This window comes from Dendrobium catenatum, unplaced genomic scaffold, assembly GCF_001605985.2.
Source record: "Dendrobium catenatum unplaced genomic scaffold, ASM160598v2 fragScaff_scaffold_226, whole genome shotgun sequence".
Lineage (NCBI taxonomy): Eukaryota > Viridiplantae > Streptophyta > Magnoliopsida > Asparagales > Orchidaceae > Dendrobium > Dendrobium catenatum.
This window is the reverse complement of record NW_021318688.1, coordinates 376,395-390,646: the sequence shown is the minus strand read 5'-3', so window position 1 is coordinate 390,646 and position 14,252 is coordinate 376,395. Positions and strand designations below refer to the sequence as shown.

Here is a 14,252-nt window from a genome sequence, read left to right as displayed (position 1 = left end):
CGGGAGGAGCGGCGGGAAGCAAGGCCGACGGCGTGCGGGAACTCGGAGTCGCGACCTGGAGCGTACGGGAGGGAGAAACGTCGGGTGTGCTGAAGGATACGGGTGAAAGGAGAGAAAAAGAGCTCATTTTAAGTGAGTGGACCCTACCCAGAGAGGCGTACGCCTCACAAGGAGTTGCGCAATTGCGCCTCAAAGGCGCGCCTCAGCCCCAGTGAGGCGTACGCCTCTTGAAAGCCCAGAATTGCGTAGGTTATGAGGCGTTTTTGGGAGGAATTGCGCAAAGGCGCGCCTCTCATTGCGCAATTTTAAACAGAGGCGGGGACAAATATAAAACTGCGCATTTCAATTAGGTGCCTGAAGACCCATGCACGTCTTTCTCTAGCGTGATGGGATTGAAGACTTTTGGTCACGGTGTCATTCGATATTGCTCATGCACGCTTTTCTCTAGTGTGATGGGAGGCCCAAACTCTTGTAGTTTTCCCCTAAGCGAGGGAGACGCCGGGAGGCTACCGAAAATTCCGATGGATAAAGGACTTCATTTGAACTTGATTTAGACTCAAATGACAATTAACAGAAGACCTAACACTAAATGAATTTGGATCTAATTTGAACAAAATTGAACAATTACAAGAGACTTAAAACGAAATATCAATGAGCTTGATTTGAATATGGTGGAAATTATACTTGAACAGCAAGGAACTTGGACTCAATCTGGATAGCAGGGGACTAAAGGAACTTGAGCATGATTCAAGGAACATTGACATGGGCTAAATAGTGACGGATTGGACTCCAATGGACATTGAATAAATGACACTAACTTGAACTTGAACTTCATTTAAACTTAATCTAAACCATAGTGGACTGAACTTGAATTTGATCAAAATACAAAAGACTTTGAGCAAGAATTTGAACTTGCACTGTGGACTCGAACTGAACTCAAGGAATTTGAACTTCGAGCCTTAACCATGTGACATTAAATTGAACTCAAGATTGAATAAAATAACAAGGAGTTTGAACATGAATTGGATTTGGCAAGAGCTTGAACCAAAACACTAACATTTAAGCATGAAATTCATGAGTTGTAAAAATCATGAAATCAAAGGAAGTTGCATGATTAAGGATTCATGTGCAAATAAACTATAAACCATGACATAAAATTCCTTTTTGGACAATGGCATCCAACTTGTATTGATTATCACAATTGGGATAAAGGCATTGACAAATGTAAAATCAAATTCATCATATATCTTGCAAACCATCTTTGAGAATAAAAAGTTTACAAGTAGAATTTGTTCGCGAAATAACAAGAAGATGGTGGGAGATGTAGCTTGATCACAGATTCATGATAAGAAGACTTTGGAGCACAATAGTTGACTCATGATATCAGATTTGGTTCATCCCTAAGCAACAATTGATATGGATCACGGGACTTGTGGCGGCCTATCTACAAGATATAGTGCAAAAGTCTTTAATGAATAATATAGGTGATTCATAAAAGACATGATATAAATCTCCAACCCTGAATTGACCATGAAACCAATACTATCATTCATGTCATGAACCAAGCATTAAATGCAATGAAAAGTTATATTGCACGTAGAGAATTGTTTGGAGGTGGCAATAAGAAATATGCAACCAACATGTGTATGAAAAGTATATCACGCATACAAGCAAATGAAAGAAGCCACCATGGAGGGGGAACTTCATTGTCACCAATGATAATCAACGGGTAGATTAATGCATCAATTTGATGATACTCAGCTACATACGAATGTACTGAATCTTTACTAGTGAGAATAGTAAATGCAAACATGCACCTGCACCACCATTTGCAAATATTTATAGAAAGAGCGTCATAAAAAAAGTGGATATTCCAGCATCCCTGTAATCAACCATCACCTAGCATGAAGTAAACACACTGATCCCTATATGGATAAAGGCAAAATATATGTAGCTTATTCAAAGTACCTACTAGCTGATATAGCAAAGATATTATGACACCTCCGCAGTCAACAATTATCCAACAGAGGTCCAATACACCCGCTATTCTAATTACATCAAAGGCTGCAACAATCATTTTAGGAATGAATATCTCACACATTTCTCCTACACGTTCTGATTTTGATGTGTATTCAATCGCTATAGTGTCTGCTCGAGACAGTGACCACTTATTTTGAAGTGCGGGGCATCAATGAAGACGCAATCATCCAAGATTGAAATGATTGATTTTTTATTTAAGCCAACAACAGAAAATGATGAGGATGACATAATTAGGGAGTTTCCTATTGAATCCTATATGAGTTATGGGGAGAGAAAGTTAGATCAAATAATTATTTTCAAAGATAGAGTAAGTAAGTCTCAGTTCAACCAGATTCTAAACATTGAGTTAGATAAGCTTATTGAGGCTTGCAAGTTTCTTGATGAACAATGTTCATGCATTTAACATACCACCCACGGACAAATATAGAAAAGTTACAACAAACACAAACTTTTACAAATTGTCATAGAAGACCCCGTCAAATGTCCAAAATGCCCCTGCACATATACTAATATGTATGCACATAGGTACATAAAAAGAGGCATATGCAATTTCATACTCGCATGGGCCCCGACCAGCGCGTTAAGGGTATAAACGTGACGTCTAGAAATACTGTGCAGGTCAATAAATGAACCACAATTCGATCTTGATCCTTCTATATGGATAGATAGAAGTCGACACAGCTCGAATTATGAAATAGACATACGGTCAAGACGTTGACCGAAATATTTGTTTTATACGTTCATATAAGGCCTTCAAGGTTTATGATAAAATAAATTCATTAAATAAAATCATACAACAGACAATTCCGATCCTCTATCGATAAGTTGATAAAGTTGACAATGTTTAGTCAATAAAAATGCCCAAACACCCCGATGATGACCGTGTTGAACAGAAAATATCAATCGGAGGGGTTAATTTCAAATACTTCAAAATGCCTCCGAAAATCTCACACCCATGAAACTCAAAATCTCCAAACATCTAAAAATTAAAAATATTTAAAATTAAAACTCAAACAATAATCACTAAGAGCAAAATGCATCCACCCTTCATAATAGTTTGTCGGGGTAGACAAATTGAAATTTACTTCAACTCATATAGAGCTAATATCTGGTCGAAAATATCACTAGGATTCATTCTCAAACAATTTCATTCTAGTAAGGATATGGTACATGTCCTCTGACCGGCAGTTTTGAATCCAAATGGCACTACAGGTAAACAATTATGACCCGGGGTCCTCTGAACCGAGTGGTTTCGCCACAAAATGGCACCACAAGATAATGGTTATGATCAGAGTCAATACTTTCCTTAGAGACATCAAATCCTTGAGATATGAATCAATAGGATATAATCGATAGGGCACAAAGACCTCTGTTAACTAAGGTGGATTCAAATTTGTCCCCTTAAACAAGCATATTCTCCGCAGGTCTACAAGGTACCCTTGGACGAAGCAATCCATGGCTTCCGATAAGGATCTTTCTGTCAGGTTGGGTCGACTACCTCCTCTGACTAAAGTAGACCAAGGACCCGATGGCCCGGGACGACGGAACCATGGGATCTTGATCGGGTCCATCATCCATTCCCCGCCATCTGCTTTAAGTGCAAGATAGTAAAATTTCTAATTTTAAATAACAAATCTTCAAATTCCCAAATTCCCTAAACCCATGTTGCTATTATATGCCAAATAACACGTATTTCTATGTATCTGATCGACGACTAGCCTTAATCGAAAGTTCTCTCTCGCTGTCTGGAAGGGTAATTAACTATAGGGGCTTGCGCTTATAGGAAACCATAACTCAGATGATATAGTCCTCGCAAAATAAGGGCGAAATCTTTGGGTAGTGTCTTATCTATAAACCCATTTGTCTTCCAAAATTTACCCCAGAACTTAATCCATTAAAACTCCCCTTTAGAAAAGAAGCAGGGGAGGCCAGGGCCGAATTTTCGGAACCCATAGTTTGATTGTGTTAGGTCAATAGGTAATATGGGTATGCCAGTAAACTTATGAGATGATGCTGAGAGGATATGAGTCCTAGTTTTAGATAGGGATGCAATTTTTTTTTGTTGCTCAATCAAAAAAATAATGAAAGGCTTCTTCTAGAGTATGGGGTCAAACAATTCAACCTCATTCATAATATCAGTCCTATGTCTAATGATAAATTTGTTGGCCAATTGTCAATCATTGTCAACACAATCGATCATAGAAATTAGGCCTTTGATGGTGTTTAAATATTCAACAACTACCTTGCCTTAAGGTTATAAATTTTTCAGATAATTTCTTGTCATAATGTTTAAGACAATACTTAACACTTAATATTTCTATTATTTCTATCGAGGTGAGAGTGATTATTCCTAGTCTCAATTCCCTGACTAAGTATTTGTCTAATGGATTTTTATATGTCCAATTAATTTAATTTTGACAAAAAAATATTATAAAGTTTAGTAAGCCAAAAAATTCATTCATCTCTGAAGTATTTTCACACCTCTATTAGAATATCATCGGGTTCAACTACTTTTTCATACTTTATTTTCTTTAATATATATATACAACATAAGAAAACTGTTAATTGACCACTCATATAGATTTTCTCATCCCTCATGCATCTCGTTTTGTGTCTTCACTTAAAATATTTTCAGCAATTTGGATGCAACGACACTATCTATTTTGTGATCGAAAGAGGTTCGGCGATCTTTACCTAACATTGCACTCGTCAACCGTCATGCTGTTGTCGTTATCCATTAGTCGTTCTCATCGCACTCCCCTGAATTAATTATGTTACATATACAGAGGTCAACACATGGAAGCTCCAGTGCGATTTCCTAGCCACTTTGTTGTTGAGGGATTTAGGAGGAGGGATATGAGACAAAAAAGGGAGTATGTGCTACTATAATCCATGCAATAGCAATAGGTTCATTCAATTTTTTTCATTTCTCCAAAAATGACAACAACAACATTAAGCCTTTGTCCCACTATGTGGGGTCGGTTACAAGAATCCTTTTTCGCCGTTGTGTCCAGTTAAAAGTCAAATTCTCATTTAAATCTAATAAAGAAAGATCATTTCTAATATTTTCTAACCAATTCTTTTTAGGTCTACCTCTACCTTTCTTAACACAAGTAAAATCTAATACCTCAATGTTGACCTCATTATTCGAGGTCAATTCTCCCCAGAACTAATCTCTAGCACCTAAGTATTCGTAGCCTAGTGTAGACGTCACCTACAGGACTTCTCTTAGGTGGATACCCACTGACGTAGCTTCGACCCCAACCTCCTGATTCGACCTAAATCATCACTAATTCAAATAAATTTGACTAACCGCAAATTTGTTTTAACAAATGACAGCTTTGATTTTACCCAAAACGATTCGTCTCAAACTCTCTAAAATTAAATCAACATTAATTGAGTTGAATCAATCAAAATCAAAATATTATAAAAATGAATTTACATAAAATTCTTTAATTTAATTCATCTTTTTTTTCTTATTTTTTTATTTTTATTAAAATTAATCATATCTTAAAATGCAATACTTAATCGTAGTCGTTGATTAGGAGGGGTAGGATTGTAATTTTAAAATCATTTTGAAAAGAGGTTTAATTTTGGTTTAGCTAGACCAAAACCACCCCCACGATCTCCCCCTTTATTCGGATGAACCGCTCCTATCTCCCCTCTAATTCGCAAGAACTGCCCCGTCTCCTCTCTAGTTCGGAAAACCTGAGGACCCGTCCCCTCTTTGCTCGTGAAATCTTGCTCACATCGTTGGCCTCGTTCACACGTCTCTGACGAGCTGTCTGCTCCTCTCCCATTTGAAGTTTGGTTCGTTCTTCTTCTTCCTCTCCAACCCTGCTCTCCATTCCACCGCTGGCCCTAACCTCATCTGTGCCTCCTTCCTGTTGTGGTTTGTTCGACTAGAGACAAGAGGAAGTAGTAAACCCAATCTTCTTCCTAATTCTTCTTCTCCTCTTCTTCTTGATTCTTCTTCTACTCTTCTCCCTCCTATTGTTCTTTCTTTTATGGATAATTTTTGTTGGATGGTTAGCTTATCAAATGAGGTTATTTAGCAAACATTCATTCATTTTACACTTAAATTTTTGCACTTGTTTTGGTTGATTACTATCCTACTTGTGAATTCTTATTCTTCAAGACTTAACTAGATAGCCTCATGAATCATGAATGTGTTTATGGAAAAATCCAAATCATTTGAAACTAAGTTCTTTGTGTGTAAAATCTGCAGAATACTATGTGTATTGTGGTTTGTATCATGAGATGTATAGTTTAAAACTCTATGCATAGATTGGAGGAAATTGTAGCGTCATTTATCAAATGCATAAAAGATGTTTGTGTTTTTGTCTATTCAAGAATGAGATGAGTTTTGGTTAAATAAAGAGTTATTGGAAAAGCATATCTATGTTATATTCCATTCATACTCCCAAGAAATTCATGAGTTAGAGAAAGAAAAGAAAACTTTATATATGCATATTTGTTACAAATGGTAATCACATACAAGTCAAACATTCACATGATTTTCATCACAACATGATTTTTGATATCTTTGTTGGCTTTCATTGTTAAGTAAGGGTATTTTAGTATCATGTTTCAAGGATTTAAAATTCTCCTTAAAAGAATTCTTATAGCGTTGCCTCAATCTTTTTGTTGTATATGAGTTCATTGGGTAATTAAGTATGGAAACATAAAAATTTTCTTTGGATCTTGGCAAGTGAAGTTGTATTTAAAATAGACATTGATTAAAATGATGTTCTTGTGTGATTTCATATTTAAATCTTGAAAATGTGCGGGTTAAATGAAAAATTATATGATTATATTGGAAGGTTTTCTTGAATTATCAGAAGGAAATAAAGTTGCTATAGTATTCTTTTCTTTCTCAAATTTCATTTGGTATATGTCGTTTCTTTGGCGAATTCAAGAGATTAAAATGTTGTGAGTTTGCCTATTTCATCCCCAAGTTTTAGCATTTGTTTTTTTAATATTTTTGAATTCTCATCTCTTGAGCTTTTCAATGAAAATGAATTGGTGAGAATGGAAAGGTGGAAATGTGGAAAAGTAAAGTGTATAATTGTATATGAAGAATTTTGAAATGTTAAGTGTGTGAATTTTGAAAAGTGTGCATGTATGTTTTTGAGATGAAGTGGCTTTTGTATATAAATTGATAAGTGAAGAGTATGCGTATTGAGAACTATTTTGTGTGAAAAGCATGTGTTGGAAAACAAAATGGGAACTGGAGTTTGATTGGTTTTAAAGGTAAAAGAAGTATATGTTAGAAGGATTTGGTGTGAGAGAAATGAAAGGTAAAGTGTTTGGATTGGTAAGGAAAAGTGTTTTACCTATGTGTTGACAAGTGAAAGTTGTGTGATTTGGAAAGGTGAAAGGTGTATGTCTTGAAAGGTGAATTGTGTGCTCATGTGTTGGAAGGTAAAATGTACGGAAAGTTGAAAAGGGGAAGTGTATAAGGGTATGGAAAGTGAAGTGTTTGAATGTTAAATAGTGAAAATAGGTGTATAGTTTAAGAAGTGAATTTTGTAGTTTTGAAAGGTGAAAAGTGAAATGAGTTTTGTGTTAAGTTTGAAAAGTGAAGGTAGGGTGAGGTGTGTGACTTTGTGACAAGTTAAGAAGTGTGTTTGTAGTTGAAAAGTAAAAAGTTTATATTTAAATGAAAAGTGTAATGTCTGATCTTTAAATAGTGAAGTGTACTTTTTGAAAGGTGAAATGTGTGTATAATTCTGAAATGTGATTTGCGTTGGTTTTGGAAAAGTGAGAAGCGTATATCTTGAAGGTACACCAATATCCTCTTGCAAATGTCTAGTGAGAACATCCATGACTAAAGCAAAAAGATATGGACTTAAGGCTGACCCTTGATGTAATCTAAACAAAATTGGAAAATACTTGGTCAAACCACCTTGTGTTTGAACACAAGTACTAGCTACTATATACATATCTTTAATTATTTGAATATAAGCGTTATTAACTCATTTCTTTTCAAGAACTCTCCATAACACTTCTCTTGGAACTTTATCATATGCTTTTTCTAAATCAATAAATATCATATGTAGATCCTCCTTATTCTCTCTATATTTCTCCATCAAACCTCTCAATAAATGTATGGCTTCCATAGTAGACCTACCCGGCATGAATCCAAATTGATTTTGAGAAACATTAGTATCTCAAAATGAATATTTTTCATTTCTCCATGTCAATCAATTTTAGAAATGCTTAAAGTGTATGCTACTATTATCAACTCAAGAACTAGAGCAATTAAAAGTACATATGGAAAGAACATGCTAGAAGAGACATAGATCATTCCTACAATTAGAATTACTCAATAACTAAACTAATTGAAGTTGCATATGAAAGCATGATAGAAGAAACCTAAATTATTCATACAAGCATGGATTAAGGATGTGAATCATGTCAATCAGCACACTTATAGGCAATTAAACAAAAGGATAATTCATGTAAAGCACTGGAATTGGCCTTATCATGGAAGTGTAATTTATGATAGTTGGGCCAGCAGAAAGAAAATTGGAAAATGGGTTAGTAGATATTAAGTTTGTACCATGGCATCATGATATGTTTGGCCAGCCTTCTCAGAGCTCAACTGGTAAGGACAGTTGAAATAGTGTTCTTGGGGACTTGTAGTGAAAATTAATAGACCTATTTTGAACAAAATTACAAAACAATCACATGAGATGAAAATAACCTTGAACCATCAGAAAAAGTGAAAAATGTGAAAAAAGTAACAACTAATTCATTAAGCACCTTTCCGAAAAATACGGAGACCACAATCTCCAACATTAGCAATGTTAAGAACTCCATTCTTCTCCAGCATGGCAACAATCCTACTCAAATCATCAAAAAAGGAAAACAATGATTTCAAACTGCAATACTTCCACAAGGGAGGAAACTGCCAAGAAAATACCCAACAGTAAATTAAAGCAGATTGGGAATTAAAAACAGGATTGTAGGAAAAAAAATGTAGCTGTGTAGTACTAAAGAGATTAACAAAGCCACCAAATCGCCAAGAAAATACCCAACAGTAAATTAAAGCAGATTGGGAATTAAAAACAGGATTGTAGGAAAAAAATGTAGCTGTGTAGTACTAAAGAGATTAACAAAGCCACCAAATTTGCCAAGAAATTGCAAAATGAAAAGGCTCATGACCCGTGAGTATAAAGCAATGACAAAGTCAATTTAGAAAAGCATCATGAATAAACAAATAAGTGGTCAAATGTTAAAATAAAGTGCATAGATGCACTAAAATTGAAATTAAAAAGCATATCTACAAGATGGTAATGACAACATTCTTTTCAAGCATGAACAGCTTAAGTACCACATTTTGATTTTGGAAACTCTTGCAAATCATATCCATTCTAGTCATCAAAACAAGTGCTATGCAGTAAAGATGAGAAAACCTGAAGACTAACAGAGATTTTCCTAGGTAAATTTAAAAAAGCTTACGCTGTAGCCGATCCAGTAGATGAAGTTGCAGCATGAGCCTTCATCAAGAGCATTTGAGGATTACAGTTGACCTGTGATAGAAGGATCCGGTGTCCATTACGTGAGTAATGATTATGAATTATACGCTATAAGAAACCTACGCCAGACTACAAGGCCCATAACCTTGACTTCATTGGTACAATAATATCATAAGATTCAATAAGATTCAATAGCATACTGCATTTTTGTGGCACTATAACTATAGATAACAAAGCGCAACAAAGTTTCAGATCTAAATTGATCATGGAAGATAAAAATAAGCTCAAGTTCCCAGTGCAGAAAAATCAAGGTGTCCATATGAAAACCTTTAAAAATGAAAAAGTTACCTTAACTGATCATGGAAGATGAAATAATGCTATAAATGTTCTCAATATATGCACAAAAAGACTTTAAATACTAGACCAAATATAGTATGGATGGTGCTCTCTAGAGAAGCAAAGCACTCATTTAATGACATTTAAAAATAAGATGAACAAGGTTCCTAATCTAAAATGATCCTGGATGTGAAAAATCTACTATAGAAGTTTATCTTCAAACACTAAACCAAGGTGAGCATGAATGGTGCATTTTACATGGAGAAAGCAAAGTACCCTTTTCATAACCTTCAGACACAGGAATTCCAACTCTGAACAATAGAAGTACCTCCTCATTCATAACAAGATTAGAAGCATTAGCCATCAACTCCCGAGAGAACAGTGCAGGATTAACTCCCCGTTCTGCCCAACTGCCAGTCAATTGTGCAAAAAAAAAAGAATTTTGTAATCATGGAAAATGGGTAAGACTGCAACAATCGTATTCACTTATAGATGGCTAACCCGGAAACACCATCAGCAATGGCCAGAACACCCCCTTTGCTGATACTCACAAAGAAGGCATCCTCACCGCCAGTATGAACCTTAACATAATCAAATTTTGTAGGCATGTTCAATTGGTGAACAGAACGATTAAGTATGAAAAAGTTAAACAAAAAAAAGTCCCACCTTCGCTGGATGCGGAATAAGGTGAGTTCCTACAGTGAATGACAACTCTGACCTACACAAAAAAACAGAAAGGCAGCAAGAAAGGATTCAGTTTGATGAGAGTAAGGCCGTTTGATTACAAGTAGCATTTAATTCAAGCAGGATAATAAATCCTATAAATATCGATTTAGTGAACCTTGAGTTTTAAATCCTGAAAGAGTATTTTCCACGCAACTGCAAATCTCCTTAAACTCTGATAAACTGTTTAGCTTTTTTTTACCAAGACTTAAATAAATATGAGATGAAAAACTTTTAAAGCCGAAACCTACAAATACCTTAAATCCGTTAAACCTGCTCCACCTAGAAATTTACAAATCCTCTAAATCCCAAAAATGGCACAAAATCGATATTTAACCAGGTGTAGAATTTAGATGCCTCAAAAGAAACCATCATTCAAGATTGCTAACTTCTAGCAGTCGAGTTTAAAAAATATCTAGAGGATGTTAATAATGAATACGAAAGTTTCTCGATTATGTAAAATAGCAATTCCCCATTGGGGGAAAAGTTTTGAGGATTATTGGCTATGGAAAGATGACAGGAGGATTAGAGCTCACCTCGGTTGACAAAGAGAGGGGGAAAACTGCCGCCGGTGAGATATTGATGTCAACTTGAGGGGTTTCGGATTAAAGGAAGGGAGGAAGCAAAGAAAATGAGAAATCGAGAGCCGAGAAACGGGACTCGTCATTTCTGGCCTTCGGCTTCGCCTCCTTCCTCTTCTTGAAAGTGGAACTCAGCTCTACCCGCGAGTGTTGGAAAGGGGATTAGGATTGGAATCGACTGAACGCCACGATTGCTGTAGTTTTCAGGTCTTGCACCCCCTACGATAAATTTCACGGCAAATTTTTTTTTTTAACATTTAGATGGTTTAAAGCAAATTCACACAAACTTACACATAAAGACTTGAAATTAAAACTTTTTAGTTGAAAGCTTAAGCTTTAAGCTTTCGACCAACAAATTATCAAAAAGCCCTAAATTTATTTCTAAATATAATAAAAGTTATGTTTTTGTTATTTTTATTTTTTAATTACGAATTACTTATTTAAAGTCCTTTAAAAATATAATTAGTTTTAAATGATTGGTACTCAAATCTTAATTTAAGCCTACAAGGGCAAACTATTGCGTAGTGTCCGGATTCATTCGGACACCAATCCGGTGTTGCCACGTCACCAAAATATACTGAGACCCAGTATATTTGAGTGACGTGGCATCACCGGATTGGATGTCCGGACATCTAGTGAGCGGACGCAATAATTCGCCGCATACAAGACGGGAGATAAAAAGAGATATGTTCAAGATTTAATGATTCGAACATAATAAATATTAAATATATTTGAATTACATATGATTAAATAATAATATAATAATTATGAAATAATATAATTTTTGGACTATAAAATAAATAAATTTATACAAGAATTATATATTCTATAATATATAAAAATTAAAAAAAATTATATTATATAATTAAATAGCTAAATAAATAAACAATAAATATTATAAACTAAAAATTCAATATTATTTATATTATAAAAATGAATTAAAAGTTATGTTAAAAATATATATATAATTTTTGTTGTTAGCATGAGAGGCTCACTTTAATTCTTTAGTGTCAGATCACCTTGATACTTTAGGTTAGTATTGTTTATAACTTTATCTAACTTTTTTTGTGAATTGAACGAGTAAAGAAGTCACATTGATGGTTATGCCATATGAGTAAGCTTAGTTAGAGCTTATTTAAAAATTGATTATTATAATTAATTTAAAGTTATTTCAAACTTAATTTATTAAATTTATTTTAAAATTTTAAATTAAATAAATAAAATAGAGAATTTTTAAACCGACTTGTTCTTAAAAATTGAGATAGGTTTGATGATCAAACTGTTTGTAACTGGTTTTATTCGGTTCATTGCAAAGCTAGTTGTAGAGGAAATCTGGACCATTTAGGCAATTGATTCTTTCTTGATCCAGTCGAACCAGCTGAGCCGATCCGATTTTCAAAATAATGTAAAAAGCCCACTATTTATTTTATTATAGAAATATAACAAAAGTTTTATTTTGGTATTTTTAATCATGGATTTCTTATTTAAAAGTCCCTTACAAATAAAATGGTTTTAACTGATTGGTACTCAAATCTTAATTCGAACCTAATTCAAACTTGTGTTTAAAGATGGATTAAAACTTATTTTAAATATGGTTTAATATCATTCAATTATAATTTTAATAGTTTGAATATGCTTCTAATAAAGCTTAAAAATAATTTGAATAATATTTTAGTAAAGTTTGAATATGGTCAGAACATTTTTACCTTATAGTAGATACGATAGAGTGCAATTCAATCGCTATAACACATCAAACTATAATGCTGAAACAACAAATTATTATCAAAATAGTTAAAACATACTAGATTATAAAGCACATATACTTGAGTTTAATCCAACAACATGATATCGTGTAAAGTATTTCAAATGCAGCGATTTTGAAAATTTTGGTATTTGATTGGATGAAAAAGGAATGCAAAGTAAACTAAATTTAGTTTAAATCATTCTAGATCATTTTTTAGGTAAATTAAATTCTTTCAGATTTGAGTGAGAATGACTTACATCGCAAACAAGCTTGCTTGACCTCCACCAACCGTTACTAGCACCACTGCCAGCCACCTCCACCCGCATGTCGGCAACCACCGCCGCTAGCGTGCCACCACTCACTATCGTCAATTACCCTCTGCCAGCCACTACCACCGTCACCCACCAGTCGCCATCATCGTTAAACATTACACTAAATCTATTTTACTTCAAATCAAACAAAAGAATTTATTCATCTAAATTTATTTTTTACACATTCAAACAATTCAAAATTATTCATTCTATATTATATTCTTTTTACACGATATATTTTTTACATTATATTTTTTTTTTAGCCAACAAAATAGCCTCATAATAAAAAACTCCCGTCAATTTCTAATAACTTGCAATTACGAAGAAAAAGTGTTTATGAAATAACAGCAACAGCGCTTTATTTCATAAGCTAGTAATAATATAACACTAGAATTCAGTAAATAACATCGAGTAGTCCTTGAAGATTGTCAATTGTTACCAGCTCGAGATTGAAAAACCAAAAAGAAAATAATAATAATAATGCAATAAAAAACAGAAACAGCTGCACCAGCCGGGAATCGAACCCGGGTCTGTACCGTGGCAGGGTACTATTCTACCACTAGACCACTGGTGCTGCGATGACCAATAGTCTTTTTTTAATGCATAGTTGTTTTACAGGTTAGCGTGTTTTTTTTTAATTCATTCTTGAGCTTTTAGATCAACTTCTTAGAAATTATTTGCATGCCTCTCTTAGTTTTATCTTTTATTTTCTGTTTTTTTTTTTTAACTAAAAGACGAGTTCACCAAATTCTTTGAGTTTCACATTGTTGAGTTAATGAACTCCCTTTTGGATGAGTTCATAACTTCAGTTGACGCTCAGTGTGACATCTCCAGATTCAATATTCAATTTTAACATGTTCTGATCTAATTTGAAAGATGTAATTTCTTGAATCTCTGTGTTTTGAAGTCTTTCGCATGCGTTTGGAAATGATATGTGCATATGAAAAAAATATGTATGTGTTCTGGAGTGGGTTTCAGGGGTTTAAATGCATGTTTGTGAAATATGAAAATTTTCCCCTATAGCGCCACTATG

The 14,252-nt window shown here is 34.2% G+C and overlaps 1 protein-coding gene and 1 non-coding gene across 3 annotated transcripts in view; both read right to left on the bottom strand.

Annotated features, from left to right (window-relative positions):
• LOC110108862 (probable protein phosphatase 2C 26) overlaps window positions 1–11,388 on the bottom strand; it is a 17,463-nt gene extending 6,075 nt beyond the window's left edge. Inside the window, exons 1-7 of one of the 2 annotated variants that reach the window (XM_020839696.2) lie at window positions 11,120–11,388; window positions 10,527–10,578; window positions 10,362–10,441; window positions 10,189–10,270; window positions 9,508–9,578; window positions 8,809–8,888; window positions 8,606–8,703 (exon numbers count right to left, since the gene is read on the bottom strand). In XM_020839696.2, coding sequence (XP_020695355.1) covers window positions 8,606–8,703; window positions 8,809–8,888; window positions 9,508–9,578; window positions 10,189–10,270; window positions 10,362–10,441; window positions 10,527–10,578; window positions 11,120–11,250 — 594 coding nt within the window. In that variant the 5' untranslated portion in view covers window positions 11,251–11,388. Of the gene's footprint in view, window positions 1–8,605; window positions 8,704–8,808; window positions 8,889–9,507; window positions 9,579–10,136; window positions 10,271–10,361; window positions 10,442–10,526; window positions 10,579–11,119 lie in introns of those variants that run through there. The other variant, XM_020839697.2, reaches the window with a different exon arrangement.
• A 2,334-nt stretch (window positions 11,389–13,722) lies between these two features.
• Window positions 13,723–13,793, bottom strand: TRNAG-GCC. The gene has a single exon. It is a non-coding gene; the product is annotated as a tRNA-Gly (tRNA).
• Window positions 13,794–14,252: the final 459 nt, after the last annotated feature.